The 22,005-nt window shown below is 40.7% G+C and overlaps 2 protein-coding genes and 1 non-coding gene across 5 annotated transcripts in view; 2 read left to right on the top strand and 1 right to left on the bottom strand.

Annotated features, from left to right (window-relative positions):
• Btg4 (BTG anti-proliferation factor 4) overlaps window positions 1-1,168 on the bottom strand; it is a 17,778-nt gene extending 16,610 nt beyond the window's left edge. Inside the window, exon 1 of the mRNA XM_006510500.3 lies at window positions 987-1,168. The gene's annotated coding sequence lies outside the window, so the exon portion shown is untranslated. The remainder of the gene's footprint in view (window positions 1-986) is intronic.
• Hoatz (HOATZ cilia and flagella associated protein) overlaps window positions 1-22,005 on the top strand; it is a 24,525-nt gene extending 2,520 nt beyond the window's left edge. Inside the window, exons 1-7 of one of the 3 annotated variants that reach the window (XM_030244327.1) lie at window positions 362-787; window positions 1,197-1,570; window positions 2,223-2,261; window positions 3,245-3,315; window positions 17,142-17,201; window positions 19,684-19,736; window positions 21,785-22,005. In XM_030244327.1, coding sequence (XP_030100187.1) covers window positions 1,345-1,570; window positions 2,223-2,261; window positions 3,245-3,315; window positions 17,142-17,201; window positions 19,684-19,736; window positions 21,785-21,842 — 507 coding nt within the window. In that variant the 5' untranslated portion in view covers window positions 362-787; window positions 1,197-1,344 and the 3' untranslated portion in view covers window positions 21,843-22,005. Of the gene's footprint in view, window positions 1-361; window positions 788-1,162; window positions 1,571-2,222; window positions 2,262-3,244; window positions 3,316-17,141; window positions 17,202-19,683; window positions 19,737-21,784 lie in introns of those variants that run through there. The other 2 variants (XM_030244326.1, NM_177702.4) reach the window with 2 other exon arrangements.
• Window positions 205-281, top strand: Mir34c (microRNA 34c). Its single transcript, NR_029654.1, has one exon. It is a non-coding gene; the product is annotated as a microRNA 34c (primary transcript).

Genomic DNA, 22,005 nt, shown 5'->3' with positions numbered 1-22,005 from the left:
AAAAAAAAAAAAAGGCCAGGAAGAGCCCCCCCCCCCCCCCCCCCAGAACAGTTCCTGCTGCTGCTGTGATTCACTGCCTGATTTCCACTTCTGAGAAAGCTATCACCAAGGCAGCGACTAGAGTCAACCACAGCTTGGCTGACGATTTGCTCTGGTCACACCAAAGTCTGAGAGCACCAGCTAAAGACTGCATGCTTTTTTCTGAGTCTAGTTACTAGGCAGTGTAGTTAGCTGATTGCTAATAGTACCAATCACTAACCACACAGCCAGGTAAAAAGACTGAAATTCCTCCGACTGAGCCTCCTGTGAATCGTCATTTTGGTGAGGACAGAGCCATAGGGAAATATTCTTACCATACTATTAGTGGTTTGGGGGGGGGGGGGGAACCGCTAGCCCTTAGCTGCTAAGTATACAATGTATCAATTTGTGTGGGGTACATTTTTTGTGATTTTTAGATATATTGGAAAAATAGAAATTATCCCTTAGCTGATTTGGTCATTATATTGACTTGTGATTATAAATCTTTGGACTTTGCCTGACATATTAATAACACTCTAAAAAATAAAGCGCCACGAAAATCTCAGCAATCGTGTTCATTTCCTTTCCAAAAACTGGCTTTAGGATCTCCATTTCAGCTCCTGTCAACCCCGTAAAGTCATTAAATGGTTAGTTGCTATACAGACAAAATCTCCAGGGAAACGTCTCACACATGATTGTGACCTGGAAGGGAACGTTAAATGTTTTCATAATTTTCCATGGGGCAAGGGAACTCAGCCCACTTAACCAGGTATATTTTTTAAGGTATTAACAGTTGCGTTCTAGGCAACTTTTCGTGGGAATAATTAGTGAACACGATTTAAAACCAGCTGGTTTCCTAATATCTGTAATAAAAGATTTGAGAGGTTTTAAATCACACAAGCTGTATCCACCGGTACTTCTCGGCCCAGTTCTAGATTAGCGCTTTATGCAGATGTATCAATGCAAACCTGAGAATTTCCCCAGAGGTAAGAGTGCGAAGCCTTGGCAATCTTGTCCAAAAGAGGAAGGCGCTCTTTAAAGCTCACATTATTGGGCTATCTGGGGGAGGAGGAGACGCTGGCTGAGGATCTAAGAGACAGTCCAGGACTGTACACATCACAAAGTTGAGGCTTTTACTCTTAAGGCTTGACTGGCCCCGAAAATTGTGACCTCGACAGAAGCCAGCTGCTGATGGGCCACAAGCCCTCGAGGAACCCCAGATCTACGGAAGAAGAAACACAGGCATTCCGGTGGTGGCAGTTACCAACAGGACGGTTCTCCGGTAGGGGCGGGACGCCAGAGCTAAGGAAAGCGTCCTGAGTCACCATGGAAACGGGGCCCAGAGGCTGTCCTAGCGGCAGGAAGGAATCCCAGGAAATCTGCTCCCCTGGATTACTGGTGTTCACCGGCTGCTCTGAGCAGGATGCCAATTTGGCTAAGCAGTTTTGGCTCGGGGCGTCCATGTACCCCACTACCGAATCTCAGCTCGTGCTGACCCGAGGCAGCAGTCAGAGGCTACCGGTGGCGCGGAACTCTAAAGTCGTTCTGAGAGGTGAGTAGCAAGGCTACCTCCTGGAAGGGGAAACTGCCTGGTCTAATTGTCAGTCAATTGAGAAGTACAAACAAGCAGAAACAGGCAGTAATAGGTATATGCAAATACACAAACAATTCTAAAACTGCTGCAATTCTCCACTGTAAAGGATCTCATTGTTACATATAAATTCATTCTAGAGCTGGAGAAATGGCTCAGCAGTTAAGAGCACTGACTGCTTTCCAGAGGTCCTGAGTTCAATTCCCAGCAACCACATGGTGGCTCACAACCGTCTGTAATGGGACCTGATGCCCTCTTCTGGTGTGTCTGAAGACAGCTACAGTGTACTCACATAAATAAAATGAAAATCTTAAAAAAAAAAAAAAATTCTAAGAGTCCCTTAAATGATGGCTTTTATTTGGCAAAGAGGATGGGTTAATCTAAGGAAATGGTGCTTAGATTAGGAAAGCATTTACATAAAATTGAATTCAAATTTAAAAGCCCAAGAAAAAGTTGTTGGCAGAGTCTAATTTAGGAACCCTGTTTCCTGACTGACAAGCCTTCGGGCCAAGGATGTATAAAGTGTTCTTATTCAATATTAATAGGTATATGAAATTAAAATACTGTTCATGTCAGCTTTTCCAATAACTTTCTCTTCATTTGTATTTCTTAGAGAAAAGTTCTGTCCAGCCCTTTCCCTTTGATCAGGACAGTAAGTATCAAGTTTTAATGCCTTTTTATATGTAGACTCCCCAGATTATCTTAGAATTCCTAGAAGTATACATTTACACTGTGATATAACTAAGCTGCATATCCCACACCTTGCTTCAGGGCTCACATACTCACCCAGAAGATAACTTTCTGACTCTACAGGCACTTTCTCCCCAGCATCCCTGACCCCACAGGCACTTTCTCTCCAGCATCCCTGGTCCCACAGGCACTTTCTCCCCAGCATCCCTGACCCCACAGGCACTTTCTCTCCAGCATCCCTGGTCCCACAGGCACTTTCTCCCCAGCATCCCTGGTCCCACAGGCACTTTCTCTCCAGCATCCCTGACCCCTCAGGGACTTTCTCCCCAGCATCCCTGGTCCCACAGACACTTTCTCCCCAGCATCCCTGACCCCACAGGCACTTTCTCTCCAGCATCCCTGACCCCACAGGCACTTTCTCCCCAGCATCCCTGATCCCACAGGCACTTTTTCTCCAGCATCCCTGGTCCCACAGGCACTTTCTCTCCAGCATCCCTGATCCCACAGGCACTTTCTCTCCAGCATCCCTGGTCCCACAGGCACTTTCTCCCCAGCATCCCTGACCCCACAGGCACTTTCTCTCCAGCATCCCTGAACCCACAGGCACTTTTTCTCCAGCATCCCAGGTCCCACAGGCACTTTCTCTCCAGCATCCCTGACCCCACAGGCACTTTCTCCCCAGCATTCCTGGTCCCACAGGCACTTTCTCTTTAGAGGCTGTTTCTTATCTCCACTTATGATTTACTCATCATGTAAAGGTATGGGAGGGTTCCTGACATCATGAATAATTAATGCAGTCTTCAGTTATTTACCAATCATTATAATGTCAAGACAGTATGTATTTGTGTCCCTTCCTACTCTATTCTCCCATATCCAATTTCATGTCAAAACTGTAAGAATTATGACAAAGTTGTGTCAGATTAAATTTGGTTTTATTTTCTCTAGAGGATGCAATTATCTTTGCTAAAGCCCAAAGGATTCAGGAATCTGAAGAGAGAGCAAAGTATCTCCAAAAGGTGAGCCAGCGCTTCATCTCTCCTGGTTCACCTCTCTGGTTCTCATTACCTTTCTCCATCATTGATAAATACTGTTTGTTGTTGTTGAGGACATTTTATTTTTAAATGCATGTAAATAAAATGTGCTACTTCTGCTACCTAAGCTTTGAAAAGCTTTTTTTGTTAGAATTTTAATTAAGCAGTTAGAAATTCTTGGAGCTGGACAGGTAGTTCAATTTTTAAGAGTGCTTGTTCTCGGAGGATTCAAGTTTGGTTCCCAGTGCCCATAAAAAATGGCTCATTACTGCCTGTAACTCTAATTTTAGAGGTTCTAATACTTTTTTCTAGCCTCTGTGGGCATGAGGGACACACACACACACACACACACACACACACACACACACACACACACACATCTTTTAAAAGTCAGGCTAGTAGCACAGATTTTATTCCCAGCCAGTAGAAAAGTAGAGGCAAGAGAATCAAAAGTTAAGGCAACGTGCTGGGAGAGTGGTCAATGATTAAGGGTGCTTGCTATGCAAGGACGGGACCTGTGTTAAAATAATCTCCAGGACCCTTTAAAGAAAAAGGAAAGGAAAAGAAAAGAAAAGAAAAGAAAAGAAAAGAAAAGAAAAGAAAAGAAAAGATAGAGATAGATAGAGATAGAGATAGAGATAGAGATAGAGATAGAGATAGAGATAGAGATAGAGATAGGTACAGGTACAGGTAAAGATACAGATACAGATACAGATACAGATACAGATACAGATACAGATACAGATACAGATACAGATACAGATACAGATACAGATACAGATACAGACATAGATGCATGCCACTGAAACGCCAGTGCTGTGGGAGATGGAGACAGGGAGATGGCCCCAGCCTAGCTCCAGGCTCAAAGAAATATGCTATTTCAAGGGAAGAAGGCAGAGTGACAAAGCAAGACAACCAATGTTCTCTTCTGGCCTTTACATGCAAAAGGTGCACATGCTAGCACATCGTGCATCTCTCTCTCTCTCTCTCTCTCTCTCTCTCTCTCTCTCTCACACACACACACACACACACACACACACACACACACACACACACACACATGCACACATACATGCACACAGACACATAGGCATGCATACCAAAGATGTAAATTAAAAAACACATAGCAAGGATACTTAATTTACAAATGTCAAAAAACTCAAGGATAAGTGGAGATATAGAATTAGTCCAAGGCCTGCTTGGGAAACTTGGTGATACTGTTTTATAATTTTAATAAAGTTTAAAAGAGGGCTGGAGATAGCTCAGTGATAGGGCTCTTATCTAGCACAGGGAAGTCCCTGGGGTGTGGAAAGAAAGAAAGAAAGAAAGAAAGAAAGAAAGAAAGAAAGAAAGAAAGAAAGAAAGAAAAGAAAAGAAAAGAAAAGAAAAGAAAAGAAAAGGAGAGAGGAAAGGAAAGAAAAGAAAAGAAAAGAAAAGAAAAGAAAAGAAAAGAAAAGAAAAGAAAAGAAGAGAAAAGAAAGGAGAAGAAAAGAAAACTACATTCTATTAAACTTTGGCTTTCTCAGTCTCTGCCAAAGCTCACAGGAACATTAAAAACAGAAATCAACAGACTCACTTTTCAAAAAAGCTTCAAAACATACACAATAGTCTACAAACAAAAATACTTTTAAATGGTAAAGTTGTTGTCTTATTAGGTCAAAACCAAGTGTCTGTCATCTGGCCCTGTTTTGACTAAAAGCTGAGAGTAAATACATGGGTGTCTGGAAGTCTCTCTTTGGCAGCCACATGATACAACTAGAGCTTCTAACTCTGCAGTTAATGCTATGATTAATAGCAACACTTTGCTTGGTTCATGGATAACCTCTATTCCAGTAACTGTTCCTCGACCATCAAGGCAGAGAGAGAATGACTATTTTGGCCTAATGTGTTTAATCACTGAACATATTGGCAAACTCTAAAGGACATACTGGGAATTCTGCATAAATTACAGATGAATTCACGTGACTCTTCTGGCCACAACAATTCACTTTGAAGACTATTGGTGATTATCAAACAAATTAAGTGATTAAAATAATTAGCATTACCTCTCTTTTTAGAATATTATGTACCAGACCCTATATCAAACACTCCCCCCAAAAGGAATATTATAGACTATATATTTATGCAATAATCTCAGAGTGTGCATGTGGGCACATCTCCCACTGCACGCATGTCAAAGCTACGAGACAATTTTTAGGAGTTAGTTCTCAGCTTTAACCTTGTTGAAAGTCTTTCTTCTTTCTGCTGCTGGCTGTTCAGGCCAGCTGGCTGGTGAGTTTCCCGAAGACTCTGTCTCTGCCTCCTCCTTGCTGTGACTACAGACAGGCACCACTACATTTGGCCTTGAACATGAGCTCCAGGATCAAAGGGGTTGTCAGGCTTTCATGACTAGTGCCTTTACCCACTAAGCTATCTCTCACTCTCTACAGGCATTATCTTTTCATTTTTAAAATCACATTTATTGGTGTGCCTGTTATTGGTGTGCCTGTGTGTGCTGTGGTATATGTGTGTAAGTTAGAGAACAGACAACTTGTGGGAATGGGTTCTTTCCTTCTACCATGTAGGTGCCTGGGATCAAACACAGGTCATTAGGCTTTGGGGAAAGTGCCTTTACTCAATGGGCCATCTTTCTGTTCTTTGATAGGGAATTTTTAAGCCTAATTTTCATTAGAGCCAGGAGTGTAGCTCAGTGATAGAACTTACTTGCCTAGCATGCATGAAATCGTAGATTTAATTCATATCTCTTTCTGTCTCTGTCTCTGTCTCTGTCTCTGTCTCTCACTCACACACACACACACACACACACACACACACACACACACACACACACCCCTTTGAGCCAGGAATGATGAATCATCATTATAATCCCAACAGTTGGGAGGCTTAGGTAGAAAAAGACTCGTTATTTGAGGTCAGCCTGAACTGGCGTGATTTCAGGTCATTCATCTACTTTGGTACTTTTGGAATTCAATTTTCATTGTGCTTCATTTTGGGAAAAAGTTAGAAGTAAAAATTAAAGACAGACTTAATAGCCAATTTTATCAGCTTTTTTCAAACTGTAAGAATGATGTTACTTACAGAGAACTAATATTATAGACAAGACATAATTAATTTAGACCAGATATAAGTAGTCATAGAAGAGGCTTCCATGTCTTTTGTCCTTTAATTTCTTAACTACTCAGTTCCACGTACTTATTGAAAGCCAACTTAGTACCTGTAGTGCATTAGATGCTGGACTGCAAAAAAAGGACAGGAAGCAGCCAACGATTATGATGTATCCTTATGGTAGATATATGTCTATGACATTACATGAAAACATTAAACTGGGCATAGAAGTATGCCCTTTAATCCCACCATTTAGGAGGTTTCAGGGAGCAGATGAAGTTCCCAGTAAATTATTTGATATGAGAGCAGACATGTCAAGGACCTCAATGCCTCAGACCCGTGGGAATAGCAAAGCCTTCCCCTGGTCCTTGTTGGCAGGGTGTCAAGAAAGTGTGGCTCACTGATTCCTCCTCCTGGATGTTTACAGCCTGAGACTTCTCCCCTAAGTAGATCTCCCTACCAAGATTAGCTAGACCTGACTCCTTATTTGGGTTTACATAACCCTCCCTCCTCGTTCAGTGTTCAGACATATAAAATAAGCTGAGTTTCTCTGCTGCTGCATCTCTTCTAGAGTGCCCACTCAATCTGATACAAGGCCACCCCCAACCCCCTGCTGGCCGTATGTGTGTTTTCTGCATTCCCTGTAGCTCCAGTCTTGTTTCCAGGACTCAGATACATGGATCACTTCAGGAGGTGGAGGAAGTTAGTTCATGAGTTCTGGTCAATCAGCCTGAACTATATAGCAGATCATTATTTAAAAAAATAAAATAAAACTACCGGGTGTGATGGAACATGTCCTTAACAGCTATACTTGGGAGGCAGAAACAGGCAGTTATCCATAAATTCAGGCCATCCTAGTCTACATAGCGAGCTCCCAGCTGCACAGTGAGACCCTGTATCACAGACAGCAACAGCAACATAAAACCCCACTGAAGGTCAAAGCAAAGGTTAAGAACTGAAGAAACCTTCCCAACCCACTGAGTTTTGAAGATTGTTTCTTCAGTCTGCAGTACACTTTCTTGTCACTAAAATGCCTTCCTCATCTGCCTTCAAGGCCTGGCTCCCATAATATCTTCTGAAAGGCTTTCCCAGGGGTTACCTAGGAAGTGGCTGAGTGACCAGCTGCCTTCTCGGTGCTTAGTACAGTCAGGAACAGTCTCCCAGGGTGCTGCTCAGAGGCTCTCATCTGTGCTCCCAGCAATTACCCACGCTTCTCTGTCCTGCTAGATGGTAGGTATAGCTTTAGAGATCACAGGCTGGGTCAGAAGCCTAACTCAGCCTTTTACTGCTTATGTGACTTTGAGCAATGTATTTGAACTCTTTCATAATCAATTTCATCAAACAGTAAAGAAGAAATTATTTTTTTAATACCCACCTCATAGAATTGATATACTCTATATAAAGCACCTGGCCACAGTTTACCCTCCATAATTGTCACTTGTAAAAAAGGTAGTAGTAGTCATATCCCATTTGCTTAACCCAATGTCTTTCTGGATATTGAAATTCAGACACTTGTCCATTAGCCCATGAACATATAATCTGCATAATTAATTTAATTACTGGCTAAATGACTGCATATACAGTGTTGTTTGCTGTTGTTGTTAGCATTGGTATATTTTGTTATTCTTGTTTTGAGGTCCTAGAGGTTGAACACAGGGACCATGTATGTGACACAGGGCCACAGCTATGCTCACTGCCATGCTATCAGCTGTGCAATGGACCAAGTTTAGTCCTTTCCATATAGACTCATATGGAAACTTTTCTGGTTTGAAAATCTTTTGTAAGAATCCTTCCAAATGCACTGGCACATCTCCTGTCTTGTCAGTTTTGCTTTAATCTCATAGGTCTCGATACCAGGGGAGAGAATGTGGCACCATTAAATATTAAAACAGAATCTAGTTTGGGATACTGCTACTTTTCTGAGTCTACCTTACCCTCTCTGCACTGTTGATACCATCATCTATAACTTGTGGTTTAATGGTAGAAAATGAATGGGAGAAGAGATGGGTGGGGATTTTGCTAATAAAATATTTACAATACCTATTTAATTGAATTTTCCACATTGTGAACATACACATCTCTCTGAAAGTGGCTTTACTGCCCTCTTTCCCAACAGATATTGATTCTTTTCAATGGCCAAGTTTTTAAACTTTAATGTTACTCTCCATTTTAGAATATTTTCCAGGTATACATTATAAATGCTTTTTGTTAGTGGGCAAAATGCTATTAATCACAACTACTATTTCAAATGATGGATATCAATGGCAGGAAATCAAAAACAATTGAGTATGTCAAGATTAAATAGCTTACTGTATCCATAAAGGAAGCCTTACTGCACTATACTGGACCATTATTTTTCCTTTGAGAGTTTTAAGTAGCCTGAAAACATTATAATAAATGAATAGTCAGCTAATTCTTTGAAATCATAAAACTAATTTGCTTTCTAGTTTTGTCACCTTAAGAAAGCTCTTTAGCTGATTATCTCTTTATAAAAAGAATTATAAGTAATTTATTTGCTAGGAGAGTGAAGAAGAGGTCAGAACAATATTTTAGGGCACATATATAGAAGGTGCATTGGGAATGTGCATGTATCTACAAGCAGTTCTAACAGGAGAGAATGCAAACCAAAGGTTTTTAAGAGGAAAATGTGTTCACCTCCTGTAGTACACCATCTAGACAGGCTCTTCACTGGGATGGGCTTTCAGTTACACATGCTATGCAGTCAATACTGACCATCCCTAACTCTCCCCAGAAGTCTGTTACATGGTCCTTGCTTGAGCCAGAAGCCAGTTATATCATGATGGCATTACTCTTAGAACCTGAGAAGGCTCCTGTTTCCTAGGCTTCATGATGGGAGATGAAAAATGTTTAACATCATTGTCTAACATCCTACACTTCCATAGCAATAAACAGAACACTTAGAATCATTACGTCAGCTTCAAAGAGGCAATGAAAGATAACAACGTGTCTTATCTTAGGCTGCTGCTGGGCCATTCTGATAGAAGAAAATCCTTGCATATGTCAGAGTCATGAGAATGGGTTCCCCAGATAAACCTAGAGGGTCCTAGTAGTAGTGTCACCCGACCTAATGTAAAATAATATTTATGAAATTCTTTTTCTACCATTAAACGAAGACAATAGGATGTGCTGGATTCCTTCTCAGTAACAAAACATATTTCGTTAGTCACATTTTGCTGTTCCTGTTTCATCCCAGCATACAACTGGAACATAAATAAAAGCAGATTGCATTGCATGTCCATCAAATGTTTTGGAAGCAAATAGTGAAAGACTAGTACATTCTTCTCATTTTATATTATCTTTAATATCACATTGTTATTAAAATTATTCAGAATAGGCTGGAGGGCTGGCTCGGCGGTTAAGAGCACTGACTGCTCTTCCAGAGGTCCTGAGTTCAATTCCCAGAAACCACATGGTGGCTCACAACCATCTGTAATGGGATCTGACGCCCTCTTCTGGTGTGTTGGAAGATGGCTACAGTGTACTCACATACATAAAATAAAAAAAAATCTTTTAAAAAAAATTATTCAGAATTAGGGAAAATTTGGGGGTGACAAAAGTTACCTCAGTCTTCCTGTACCATCTAGAGTCCATGAAACCACATTTGGAAAAAGAAACAGCTGTGTGGTCAAATATCTGCATGCACTTGCCCCATAAAAATCCATCCCTAGAATTATGTAGGGCTTTTGCTCAAATGCGTCTCTTTCCCTCTTTTCAAAGATTTTTGTCTCCCATGCACTTCACCAGAAGAACAAAGTGAAAACATTTTAAACTATTAGGTAAAGACTCATATTAACCATCTCTTAGAAAATATAAATAAATAAACCTACTGGGTGTAAAATGATGATTTAATGATTTAAAAGGACATTTTTAAATGAATGAATCATCTGAAGATATAGATAAAGCAGTTTAAATTTTTGAGTTGTCAAACATGTAAATCTCAGGCTGAGCACATCATGATCCTCTGCCTTCATGTGTCAGCTCACACTGTCACAAGCATTGTTATGTGTGTACACACTCATACTATAAATATATATACACAAGTATGTATATATGGATACAGAGAATGTGTGTGCCCCTGTATGTAGAACTTTGAGACTTTAAATAGCTTCCATGTACTGAAGTGTTGCCTAATGTCACTAAGTGAAAACAACCGTGATGTGACTTATGTAGAAGATGTACATATCATATGAGCCTTGCTCAGGCCTGAGTTACCATGCTATTGGCTAAAAGTTCTATGTCACTAAATCAACAGTATATTTTAAAACAGAAACACACCTAAAACATGTATCGTTCCAAGGATGAAATTCTGTAACCAAAGGCTATCAGAGACCTAAGAGCAATAGCTTCCTAGTCATTAATTCATGGTTTGCAGTGACTTTCTAGAACATAACTAATGCAAATAATAACAATAAAAATACACTACTAGAAATAGGTCTAATCATAGTTTACATTTACAAAGGTATCTTCCTCTTTCCATTCCTCCCCACATTACCTTACCCCAGCTACCCCTTAGTGTAGCTTGTGCCATGGCCATTGGAACCACTTGTATTTCCAAGAACCCATCAAAGATAAAAGGTAGCTCTTGGCTGTGGCAAGAATGTTTTCTATATTGTGGGTCACTGAGGTTTCTAATGGCAAATTGCCTACTAGACATAGATGTTGGTGTGGGCAATGATATTTGTCTGTATATCTTGAATTGGGCATTGTCTGGGTGTCACTCCAGACACATGGGGACCCACGCCTGAAATGAAGAATCATGGGGCTAAACTAAACTTTATAGGATGCTGTCCAGAAGCAGCTGAAATGCTATTAGCTTAAGAAATGTAAGCAAACTAGAGATCAAAGCCAATACACAATCCCAAGCTCCAGGAGGGCCAAGCAAAGCTGTAAAAGATAGAATGAGCAATGGAAGGCAAGGTTAGGAGACTGCTTTGGAGACTTGTTCAAGATTTATTCAAAACATATTACTTGTGTCAGGCATTGTGCTAGACCGTACAAGTAGAAATTACAACACAAAATATGTTGTAAAGATACAAACTTAGTCCTTGTATGAAACTTTCAGTCTAATCAGAGAGAGAGAGAGAGAGATAGAGAGAGAGGTGATATTAAACCAGCCTTTTTAAAACACACACACATACCATGTTTACCCTTCATTCATGTGTCTGTCTGTCTGTCTGTCTGTCTGTGTGTGTGTCTGTGTGTGTGTGTGTGTGTATGTGTGTAATTGGTTTGAGGTCAGAGAGGGACGTGAGACACAGTCTTAACTCTGTGGCCCAAGATGGTCTGGAACTTACAGCAATCCTCCTGCCTTGGCCTCCTTAGTGATAGTTAGACATGAACCACCACAGCTGGCTGTGAGTGAAAGTTTTAAAATAAGAAATATATTCTTCAGACAATTATTATTGATTTTCTATTTATATATATATCACAACTAAGAATAAATATGTACCAGAGCCAGTAAAAATATTTTTCCTCACTAACAAAAAAAAAATACTTAATTGAAATCTACATTCTTTTTCAAGTCTATATTTAAAGTATTTTTGTATTGATTCTCTCTTATGGAATGACTGGTAAGTTTCTTCATTTTAATAAATTGCTATTTTAAAAATGAAGCTTATATATGCCAGAGCAGGGAAACTGAGCCAAGATCAAGCAATTTCCAAGAAGTATAGAACGGTCTTAGCTGGGCATCTTTCCCCTGAAAGTCAGCATTCTGGCTTCCTCTGCTGAATAACCCTCTATCATGATCCATCCATTCCCTTAGATCACTGCAGTTAGTTCTGTTTCCAAAACTCAGCTTGCTTCTAGAGAAAGACCCTTCACTGATTATTCAGCTGGTCTCTTAAAGACACAGTAGATTATTTGCGAGCCAACAGTTCTGCATCTTATTATGATAGTGAATATAAATTCACACTGTGTCAAACACAGTGTCTACACAGCACATTCCAGTCGGCAGGCGCAGAGAATGGCAGGCTCACGGCAGAAGCTGAGAGGAGCATATTTACTGCCTTTTGCCATCAAGTCCAGCTATGAGGGCTCTTTCTTTCAGTCATAATTTTGCCTTAAGCCAATCACACTTACCTTCCTTAAAATTGCATTTGTAACATACAAGTGAAATTTGGTCTAACAAGGATTAAGATTCTGTGGAGACAAGAACTGAAATTCCCTAGTTAAGTCCTGACCATAGACACAGATTAAACATTAAATGATAGCCCCTTAAGGAAATGAAGATCATAAAATATTCTTAATCTCTGTAAAACCATAGAACATTGATTCTGCTTACATAACATTCTAAATTTCCCAATTTTTGTTAATATAATCAAAACCTTATCACAAATAAACTCATTTATATTAACCAGGACCTTAGAAAGCTTGCAGTTTGTAAATACCACTGTAGGTTTTACATGACATCCTTAACATTTAATCATACTTTTGCCAAGTACCATGTGTAAGTAAATTAATTTTGACCAAGGATGACTGCAGACTGGATTAGATGGCCCTGATGTCTAAGCCCACCACACACACCACAGCATAAATTTCTCTGTGCTAACAGAAATGATCCTCTTCGCAATAGTTGATACTGATTCTAGTAAATTAATTTTGACCAAGGATGACTGCAGACTGGATTAGATGGCCCTGATGTCTAAGCCCACCACACACACCACAGCATAAATTTCTCTGTGCTAACAGAAATGATCCTCTTCGCAATAGTTGATACTGATTCTTCTTTATTGAAATGAAGACTGAAGAGCATCCCTCCCTCCCACGTGCCCCCATCCCTCCCGCCCTCCCATGTGGCCCCCACCATCCCTCCCTCCCATGTGGCCCCCACCATCCCTCCCTCCCACATGGCCCCCACCATCCCTCCCTCCCACGTGGCCCCCACCATTCCTCCCTCCCACGTGCCCCCCACCATCCCTCCCTCCCATGTGGCCCCCCACCATCCCTCCCTCCCACGTGCCCCCACCCCTCCCTCCCTCCCACGTGGCCCTCCCATCCCTCCCTCCCACGTGCCCCCCCATCCCTCCCTCCCATGTGCCCCCCACCATCCCTCCCTCCCATGTGGCCCTCCCATCCCTCCCTCCCATGTGCCCCCCCCATCCCTCTTTCAAAAGCGCTAGCACCTGCCTGGAGCAGCAGAAGCATGGAGTGTGGTGCCAACTAGAACTAGAAACAAGTTTGGATCCTGTGCTTTGCTGGTCACTGCTTGGTTTAGTGACCCTGAGTAAGGATGTCTATTTTTCTGTGTAAGGAATAACAAATGTTGTGAAATTAAACTGTCACACAGCCTGATGTCTGGAGGTTACTCTGTGAAAATGTGTTTCAAGCCCTCTCTGCTGTTCTCCTTTTCCCCTCCCATTCTTTATATTTTGAGAGGATTAAAAGAAACTTTTTAGCTGGGCGTGGTGGCTCACACCTTTAATCCCAGCACTCAGGAGGCAGAGGCAGGCAGATTTCTGAGTTCGAGGCCAGCCTGGTCTACAAAGTGAGTTCCAGGACAGCCAGGGCTAGCTACACAGAGAAACCCTGTCTCGAAAAAACAAAAAAACAAAACAAAACAAAAAACAAAAACAAAAAAAAACCAACAACAACAAAAAGAAACTTTTTTCTCTCATAATAATGATGTTTAATAGCTACAACTCATTAAGTGCCCAGTATTTGCCATTCATTATATTAAACGTTTTTTTTTATCATCTCCAGCTTTCACAACTTTCCTCAGAGAAGAGAAATAAGATTCAGGAAAATGTTCCTTTGATTTATCCAAGGCAACAAACCTCTGGCCTGTGTTAGTGATTACAGCTGGAGGGAGGGGAGAAGTTGGAGGCCTCACTTAAGATACTATCTGTCATTAATCTCAAGGCACAATCAGGACTCAAGCCCAAACACATCTGACTTCATTAACCCATGTGGCCACTTAAGTTGTCTGGCTTTGAGAAGAAGAGAGAACTAAATGCTTTAACTCCAGAGAGATACAAAAATCTATTAAGCACTCAGTGCACACTGAATTTATATATTATTATCATATTTTAACTTCATGTAATCAAGTTTTGTCTCCTATTTTCTCAGGAATAGCATAAATATGAGTATATATGTGATTATCAAAAATTAATGTTTTAAATGTTAATTACGATCCCCTAGGATATTGTTTTAGGGGTTAATTACATTATCATGATGTTTTTGTAAGTATAAGCTTCCAAAAAAATCACCCATCCAAACCATGGTTGAGAACGAGCTACTCATGAGGTAAATTGTAAGGCTCTCTTCTCACCACTGGACAACATTTAGCTTTCCTGGAAGAGAGTTCTTAGAATAGGTCACAATACTTTGTTCAGAGGACACAGTTATTTACAGTAGTTTTGTTATTCATTCCCAGGAAACATGTTCAGGAAGCAGAAATCAAATCTCACTTGAAATATTTGTGTCTGGGATTGTACATTATAAAATTAATTAGTTACTAAGATTTATTCTGATAAAAATGACCCAAAGTCTGAGAAAAGTGAATATATTTTTGTCCTGTTGTTTTTAAATCTCACTTCTATTCATCTTTTCATACTAGAAGCATGTGACAATTCAACTTTCCTATCATGTCCCAAGAGTTACACAAAAAAGAATTATAGTTTTGCTTGTAGGAGGATTTTACAACTAAATTTACCCACTACTTTACTTTCATTTTCTAAAACAAAAGCATGCTTAGGTTTCAAATGTGCATGTTTTCTTACATTCTCTGTGATAAAGATGGTGCCTAGATGCTAGTTATAAAGTACAAATCTTCCAAAACATTAAAACTTTGTAGGTTCATAAGGGATAATTGGGCTGGAGATGATGGTGTATACCTATCACTGTGACACTCAGGAAACACCAGTAAACACTAGTTCAAGGCCAACCTACTTCACATAGAGAGCTCCAGACTGACCAGGGCTACAGAGTGAGACTCTGTCTCAAAAGGAGTTTCAAAATAATAAGTAAAAGGGAAAATTCATACAATTTAGTGCAAATCCAAAGCACCCAGTGGGCCTGGCCAAGCTGCTGATAACAGCTGCCAATCATGGGCCTCTTCTCCTCTGTGTCTCAGGGCTCCTGATGTCACAAGCGTCTTCCACTGAGTCATATGGACTGGAGAATAATCCTCAATTAGCAATGTGCAGCTCGGGTGGTTTTTGTACTCCCTGCTTCCTCTCTGAACCTCCGAATCCCTATGCCCACACATACCCAAGATCTCAGTTCTATTCTCTCATGTTCTACGAAACCCATCAGGGCGGGCTAGAAACTATTCACTTGAGCTTCTCTCCATAAGCCCATAATCTCTTTCCAAGCCCAAACTGTGGCTTGTTCAGCCACTAACACAGCATGTGACAGTATAAGTGCTTATCATGAGTTAAAATGCACATATTTAAGAAAAAGAATACAGAGCCATTAGTATTTCAGAATGGTATCTGATTTGGAAATCCGGTTGATATGGACAAAATTAATTAAGATGGGATAACACTGGAATAGGGTGGTCCCTAATCCAATATAACTGATGTTATCAGAGGGTTACCCTGACTAGCTGAGAAAAGGAAGAAGATCAGTAGGTATAGAAAAGGGGGTGTGATAGGGTAATGTTGGGTGAATGTGAGCAAAATTCATTATATACACGTATGAAAATATCAAAGGAACCACATTATACATAGTACATGCTAATAAAAACGTTAAAATGGGCATGGTAAACAAGGGATTTTTTGAAGTGAGGACAGATACACAAGGGAGAATGCCACATGGCAGCAAAGGCAGAGACCATAGTTCTTTTAGCCAAGGAATGGCATTGATGGTCAGCCGACTACCAGACCCTACGGAGAGACCCAGAAATCAAATTCTGAGGAAACAGGGCCTTGCAACCTCCAGAACTGTAAGACAAAGTGTTGTTTCAAAGCAAGCAAGCAACATGTGCCCAAGTACGATGCACAGTACATTCAGATGGACAGACTGACAGGATTTTCTGAAAAACGAGTGTTTTATCCTCACTTTGTATTTCTTTCCTCTAGCCTCATTCTAAGCAATGGGTTTTTTCCCTGCATTTGTCTGGTCTATAATTATAAGTATCTTCATCCCTGTGCTACATTAGATTTATGCTTATGAAGTCTTATCTAGTATACAAATCTGATACTTAGGACAGTAAAGGAGAGGTACTGGAAAAAGCTTTGTTCTCAAGTGCAAGTAGTCTTTGTAGTAGTCCAAGAAGTCCAAGTGCTGTGCACTAGGGCGATCTCTGGTTTCCTGGCCATATCTAACTGCCATTTAGTGCCAATTACCTTTGGTGGTCAATAACACAGATTTTTGTCTTCAAGATCTGGGGAAATCTAATATGCCATTGGACAGCTTAAGTAAATTGTTTCCTCTGCTTCCGTTTCCCTTTCTGTCAAAATGAGCAGAAAGTGTCAATTTCCTGAATTGTTAAAATCATAATGAAATGTTTTAAAGCTCTTAGGATAGGTCATATGGTAAGATCTAAATAGAAGTTGGTTGCTATGGGCAAATAAAATCTGTACACTTCGAATCAAAATAAAACTATTCTTCATAGACCTACTGTGAAAAACATATCTTAACATCCTGCTAACACCAAAAGAAAAGGGGAAATTTCACCTTTCACAGAGACAGGGTTCATTGTTAAGTCAAAAGGGTCACTTTTTTTCTTTTTCTTTAAATAGGCCAAAACGCGAGATGAGATTCTCCAACTTTTAAGGAAACAAAGAGAAGAAAGGATCTCGGTAAGAAGGATGGCATGGATAGTCTGAGGAGAATGTTCAGGGTCTTGGCAGACTGGCCCTTTCAATTGACACTCTCATGCCTTGAGTCTTCTATGCATCGAAGTCTGGGAAAACATGGAAACTAAATATGGACACAGAAACTGGAAGTTTGTAACTCCAGTGGCAGAAGAAAGAAGGCATAACTGTCAGAGAATCTGTTACTCACATAGCATAACGTTGGAGGGCATACTCATATGGGCTACTTCATTGCTAATGATTTCACAATGGTTGGTCTTTGTAGACCATAAATAATAAGAATCAAGTGATGAATTTGGGCCTGTCACTGGACCTTCTTTTCCTCAGGCTCCTCTCCATTTCCATCCCTGTTATTCTTTTAGACAGGAACAATTATGGGTCAGAGGTGTGACTTTGGGATAGCAACTCCATCCCTCACTTGATGTCCTGTCTTCCTGCTGGAGGTGGGCTCTATAAGTTCCCTCTCCCTACTGTCTGGCATTTCATCTAAGGTCCCTCCCTTTGATTCCTGAGAGTCTCTTACCTCCCAGGTCTCTGGTGCACTCTGGGGGGGGGGGTCCCCTCAACATCCTATTTCCTGAGGTTGCCTGTTTCCATTCTTTCTGCAGGCCCTCAGGGCTTCAGTCCTTTTCCCATACCAGATCAGGTTCCTCCCTCCCCATCCACTTTCCCTCCCAAGTCCCTCCCTCCCTCCCCACTTATGATTGCTTTCTTCTCTCTCCCAAGTGGGTCTGAGGCTTCCTTACTTGGGCACTTCAGCTTGTTGAGCCTTTTCAATTCTATGGACTATATCTTGTGTATTCTGTATGGTGGGGTTTTTTTGTTGGTTTGTTTGTTTTGTTTTGTTTTGTTTGCTAATATCCACTTATTAGTGAGTATATACCATGCATGTCCTTTTGTGTCAGAGTTACCTCACTCAGGATGATATTTTCTAGTTCCGTCCATTTGCCTGCAAAGGTCAGGATGTCCTTGTTCTTAATAGCTGAGTAGTGTTCCATTGTGTAAATGAACCACATGTTCATATCCATTCTTCTGTTGTGGAACATCTAGGTTGTTTCCAGCTTCTGGCTATCACAAATAAGAGCGCTATGAACATAGTGGAACATGTACCCCTGTGGCATGGTGGGGCATATTTTGGGTATATTCCCAAGATGAAATAGCTGGGTCTTCAGGTAAATCTATTTCCAATTTTCTGAGGAGCCTCCAGATTGATTTCCAGAGTGGTTGTACCACTTTGCAATCCCACCAGCAATGGAGGAGTGTCCTCTTTCTCCACATCCTCTCCAACATGTGTTTTCACCTTAGGTTTTGATCTTAGCCATTCTGACTGGTGTAAGGTGGAATCTCAGGATTGTTTGATTTGCATTTCTCTGATCACTAAGGACTTTGAACATGTCTTTAGGTGCTTCTCAGCCATTCGAAATTCCTCAGTTGTGAATTCTTGGTTTAGTTCTATATCCCATTTTTTGATTGGGTTGTTTGGTTTTTTTGGCGATTAACTTCTTGAGTTCTTTATATATTTTGGATATTAGCCCTCTATAGCATGTGGGGTTAGTGAAAAAAAATTTTCCCAATCTGTAGGTGGCCAATTTGTCTTATTGACTATGTCCTTTGCTTTATAGAAGCTTTCCAGTTTTATGAGGTCCCATTTATCAATTCTTGATCTTAGAGCATGAACCATTGGAGTTCTGTTTAGGAATTTTCCCCTGTGCCAGTGAGTTCTGAGGCTATGGAGCGCTCACAAAAAGGGATCTATCATGACTGCCCTCCAAAAGACCCAACAAGCAGCTGAAAGAGTCAGATGCAGATATTTGCACCCAACTAATGGACAGAAGCAGCTGACTTCTGTTGTTGCATTAGGGAAGGCTGAAAGAATTTGAGGAGAAGTGCGATCCTATAGGAGGACCAGCAGTCTTAATTAATCCTAGACCCCCGAGATCTTTCAAACACTGGACCACCAAACAGACAGCATACACCAGCTGATATGAGGCCCCCAACACACATAGAGGACTTCCAGGTCTGTGTTCACTCAGAGATGATGCACCTAATCCTCAAGAGACTGGAGGCCTCAGGGAGTTTATAGGTTAGGTGGGGAGTGGGGGGCATCCATGTGGAGATGGGGTGGGGTGGGGAGGAGTTGTGGGATGTGGAGCAGTTGGAGGATGGAAGAGGAGGGGCGGGGAATGGAATATGGAGTGTAAAAAATGAATTACAAATAAAATTAAATGAAAAGAATCAAGTGACTAAATAAAACCTTTATTTAAAAAAACTGACTAGAAACATATGCATATATGCAAATATGCATTCCTGAATGAGCCTCAAATCCTAATCTGAACATTTCTGACAGAAAACATCGTTTTCAGATGTAAGAAGCTGGTCTTTCTGGACTCTAATGATGTTTACCTTAGGCTGCTTGCAAATTAATAAATTTCAGAAGTAAACATTTTCCTTTTTTATTCTTTTCTAGAAAGAACTGATTTCATTACCTTATAAACCTAAGGACAAAGTGCCCAAATCAAAGTAAGTTTACTCCCATAAACATCGTCATCTTTTTACTTAGTGTCTTTAAAAAGAAGTTTTTGTCTCCTACCAACAAATTTCCTAAAAGCTCACACCACTGTGACTGTTTTCTTGTCTTAAACAAACATCGTTCTTACTGCCCTCCAGCAAGTCCATGAGATGTGTGCTCCTGTGTGGGTACCTGGGAGCCTCTGTGTGTTCTCACTGTCCTCCCCCACCCCCGGGGGTGGGGGCATTCCCACCTGCCTTCACACCTCCCAGCTCCACCTTCCCAGGATCACCCCTCCATCTTTAGTCCATCCTTAAGTCTTATAGATGACCAGCTCTGACCCCAGCAGTAATGTGACCACATTAGCCTGCCAGTCATGGAATAATGTTAGAATGGGACCAGGAACATATTCTAGAAGAATCTGTGGAAACTTAACAGGGCTCTGAAAAGTATTCTCTTCTCTTGCTATATTCAGAGAACAAACAGTTGCAGAAGCAATAGAATTTTGACTTCATTGATGTTGAGGCTGACTCTTTTACTGTCAGCAAACGTCCTCAAAGAAAAGTGATTATGTCTACATAGATTTTTAAAAATCAATTACCTGGCTACATTTTCTACACAATGCTCCACAACGTAGTTTCTTGGCTTAAGTGTGATGACTCGACTTACTTCCTATAAGTGGAGGAAGAACGCCTAAATGGAAGATTTTTCTAATGGACCCCAATGGTAGATAAGGTCTGCTACCTGAGTAGCACAGACACGGCCGGGTGCCTCAGGCTTGCGTACACTTTTACTGATTATCGTGTTGTAGATTTGCATACAAGTTCAATATTTTACAGCTTACTCATAACTTTTTAGTGAATAGATGAGTTTAGTGGGATTATTTACTAGAGCAGGGGTGATTTAGAGGCAACTATACCAATGAGATTAAGTCCCATCCCAAACCAGCTTTTTATTACTTGTTTTTCGAGACAGGTTTCTGTATAGTCCTGGCTATCCTGGAACTTGCTCTGTAGACCAGGATGACCTCGAACTCAGAAATCTGCCTGCCCCTGCCCCTGCCTCTGCCTCCTAAGTGCTGAGATTAAAGGTGTACAAACACGCCTGAAGGAGTATCCCAGAGAATCCCAGAAAGGCTTTTATAAATATCTCCTAAAGGTCTTATGATCTTCTCCTTCCTCTAAAAGTGAATATTAACAGCCCTGTCATCATAGACCTAGCTATCTGCTGGGTAGATTATTTCATTTCCGTGATTCAGAGTCAGAGTTAAGAAGATAATTTTAAATTTTAAATCCTCACTTAATTTTTTTTATAATATATTCTCATTAATCCTGAAGCCTGGGTTCTCCCTATCCCACAGTGGACTCTCCCTCTGAACATACTGATGCTGTGTGTAGCGTCCTTTGGCAACCACACATTTTGTAGAAATACACTGTAAACTCCATGAAAAATTAGATTAGCCAATTTAAGTGGATATTGAGATTCAGAATATATTTGATTTTTTTAAAAATCTGGAATACCATATAATTAAGTATTAGCTAATCTGGAAATTAATGTCCCTAATACTGTCCATTAACTTATACAAACATTTCTTAAATTTTGTAAATACTTTTCTCTCCATCTTGTCCATTCTGTCCAAACCTCATACACACGGTGATATAGTCTCATAATCTCTCACTCAATAGACCTTCTCAGGATAGTCTGTGTCCTTCCTAGCAGAAAGTGGACTCATAATGCCACTTTAACAGTGATATACTTAGCACCCTGGTGAGTTTCACTTTCAAGAGGACCAAGCAAAGGGAAACAGGAGTCAAGGCAGTCACTGATGACAAACTCTCGGGAGTATGGTCGCTCAGTAAGAGGCAATGGTTCCTGCCCGTGACATCACACTCCCAGTGAAACAACCGGATCTCTCCCATGTGTCTCATACTTGGTCACACATTTAATACACATTTAGAATCCACTGGAGAAATTCAAAAGTCATGTCCCTGCTATGTTGTAACTGTAATGACCACATTTTATTGTGGATGTAGAAACTGATTCTTTTTGTTGCCTACAGGGAAGTTTTATCAGAGTCAGGCCTAAGGGACCAAGAAGAAGTCAAAGCCTTGGAATGATTTGATTGACATATGGTATCGACTGACTGATATGTGTTCACCCTTACAGCAAGTTATGCTTACAGCAGGATCAGTAGGTTAAAGATGTGCAGACTTCCGGGAATTTGACAGTTACTGAACATTCATGTTAAAATAGACTAAAATAAATTTTCAGAATTCAGAC

Source organism: Mus musculus, chromosome 9, assembly GCF_000001635.26.
Source record: "Mus musculus strain C57BL/6J chromosome 9, GRCm38.p6 C57BL/6J".
Lineage (NCBI taxonomy): Eukaryota > Metazoa > Chordata > Mammalia > Rodentia > Muridae > Mus > Mus musculus.
The sequence above is the reverse complement of the archived record's forward strand: the minus strand, read 5'-3'. Positions and strand labels throughout refer to the sequence as shown.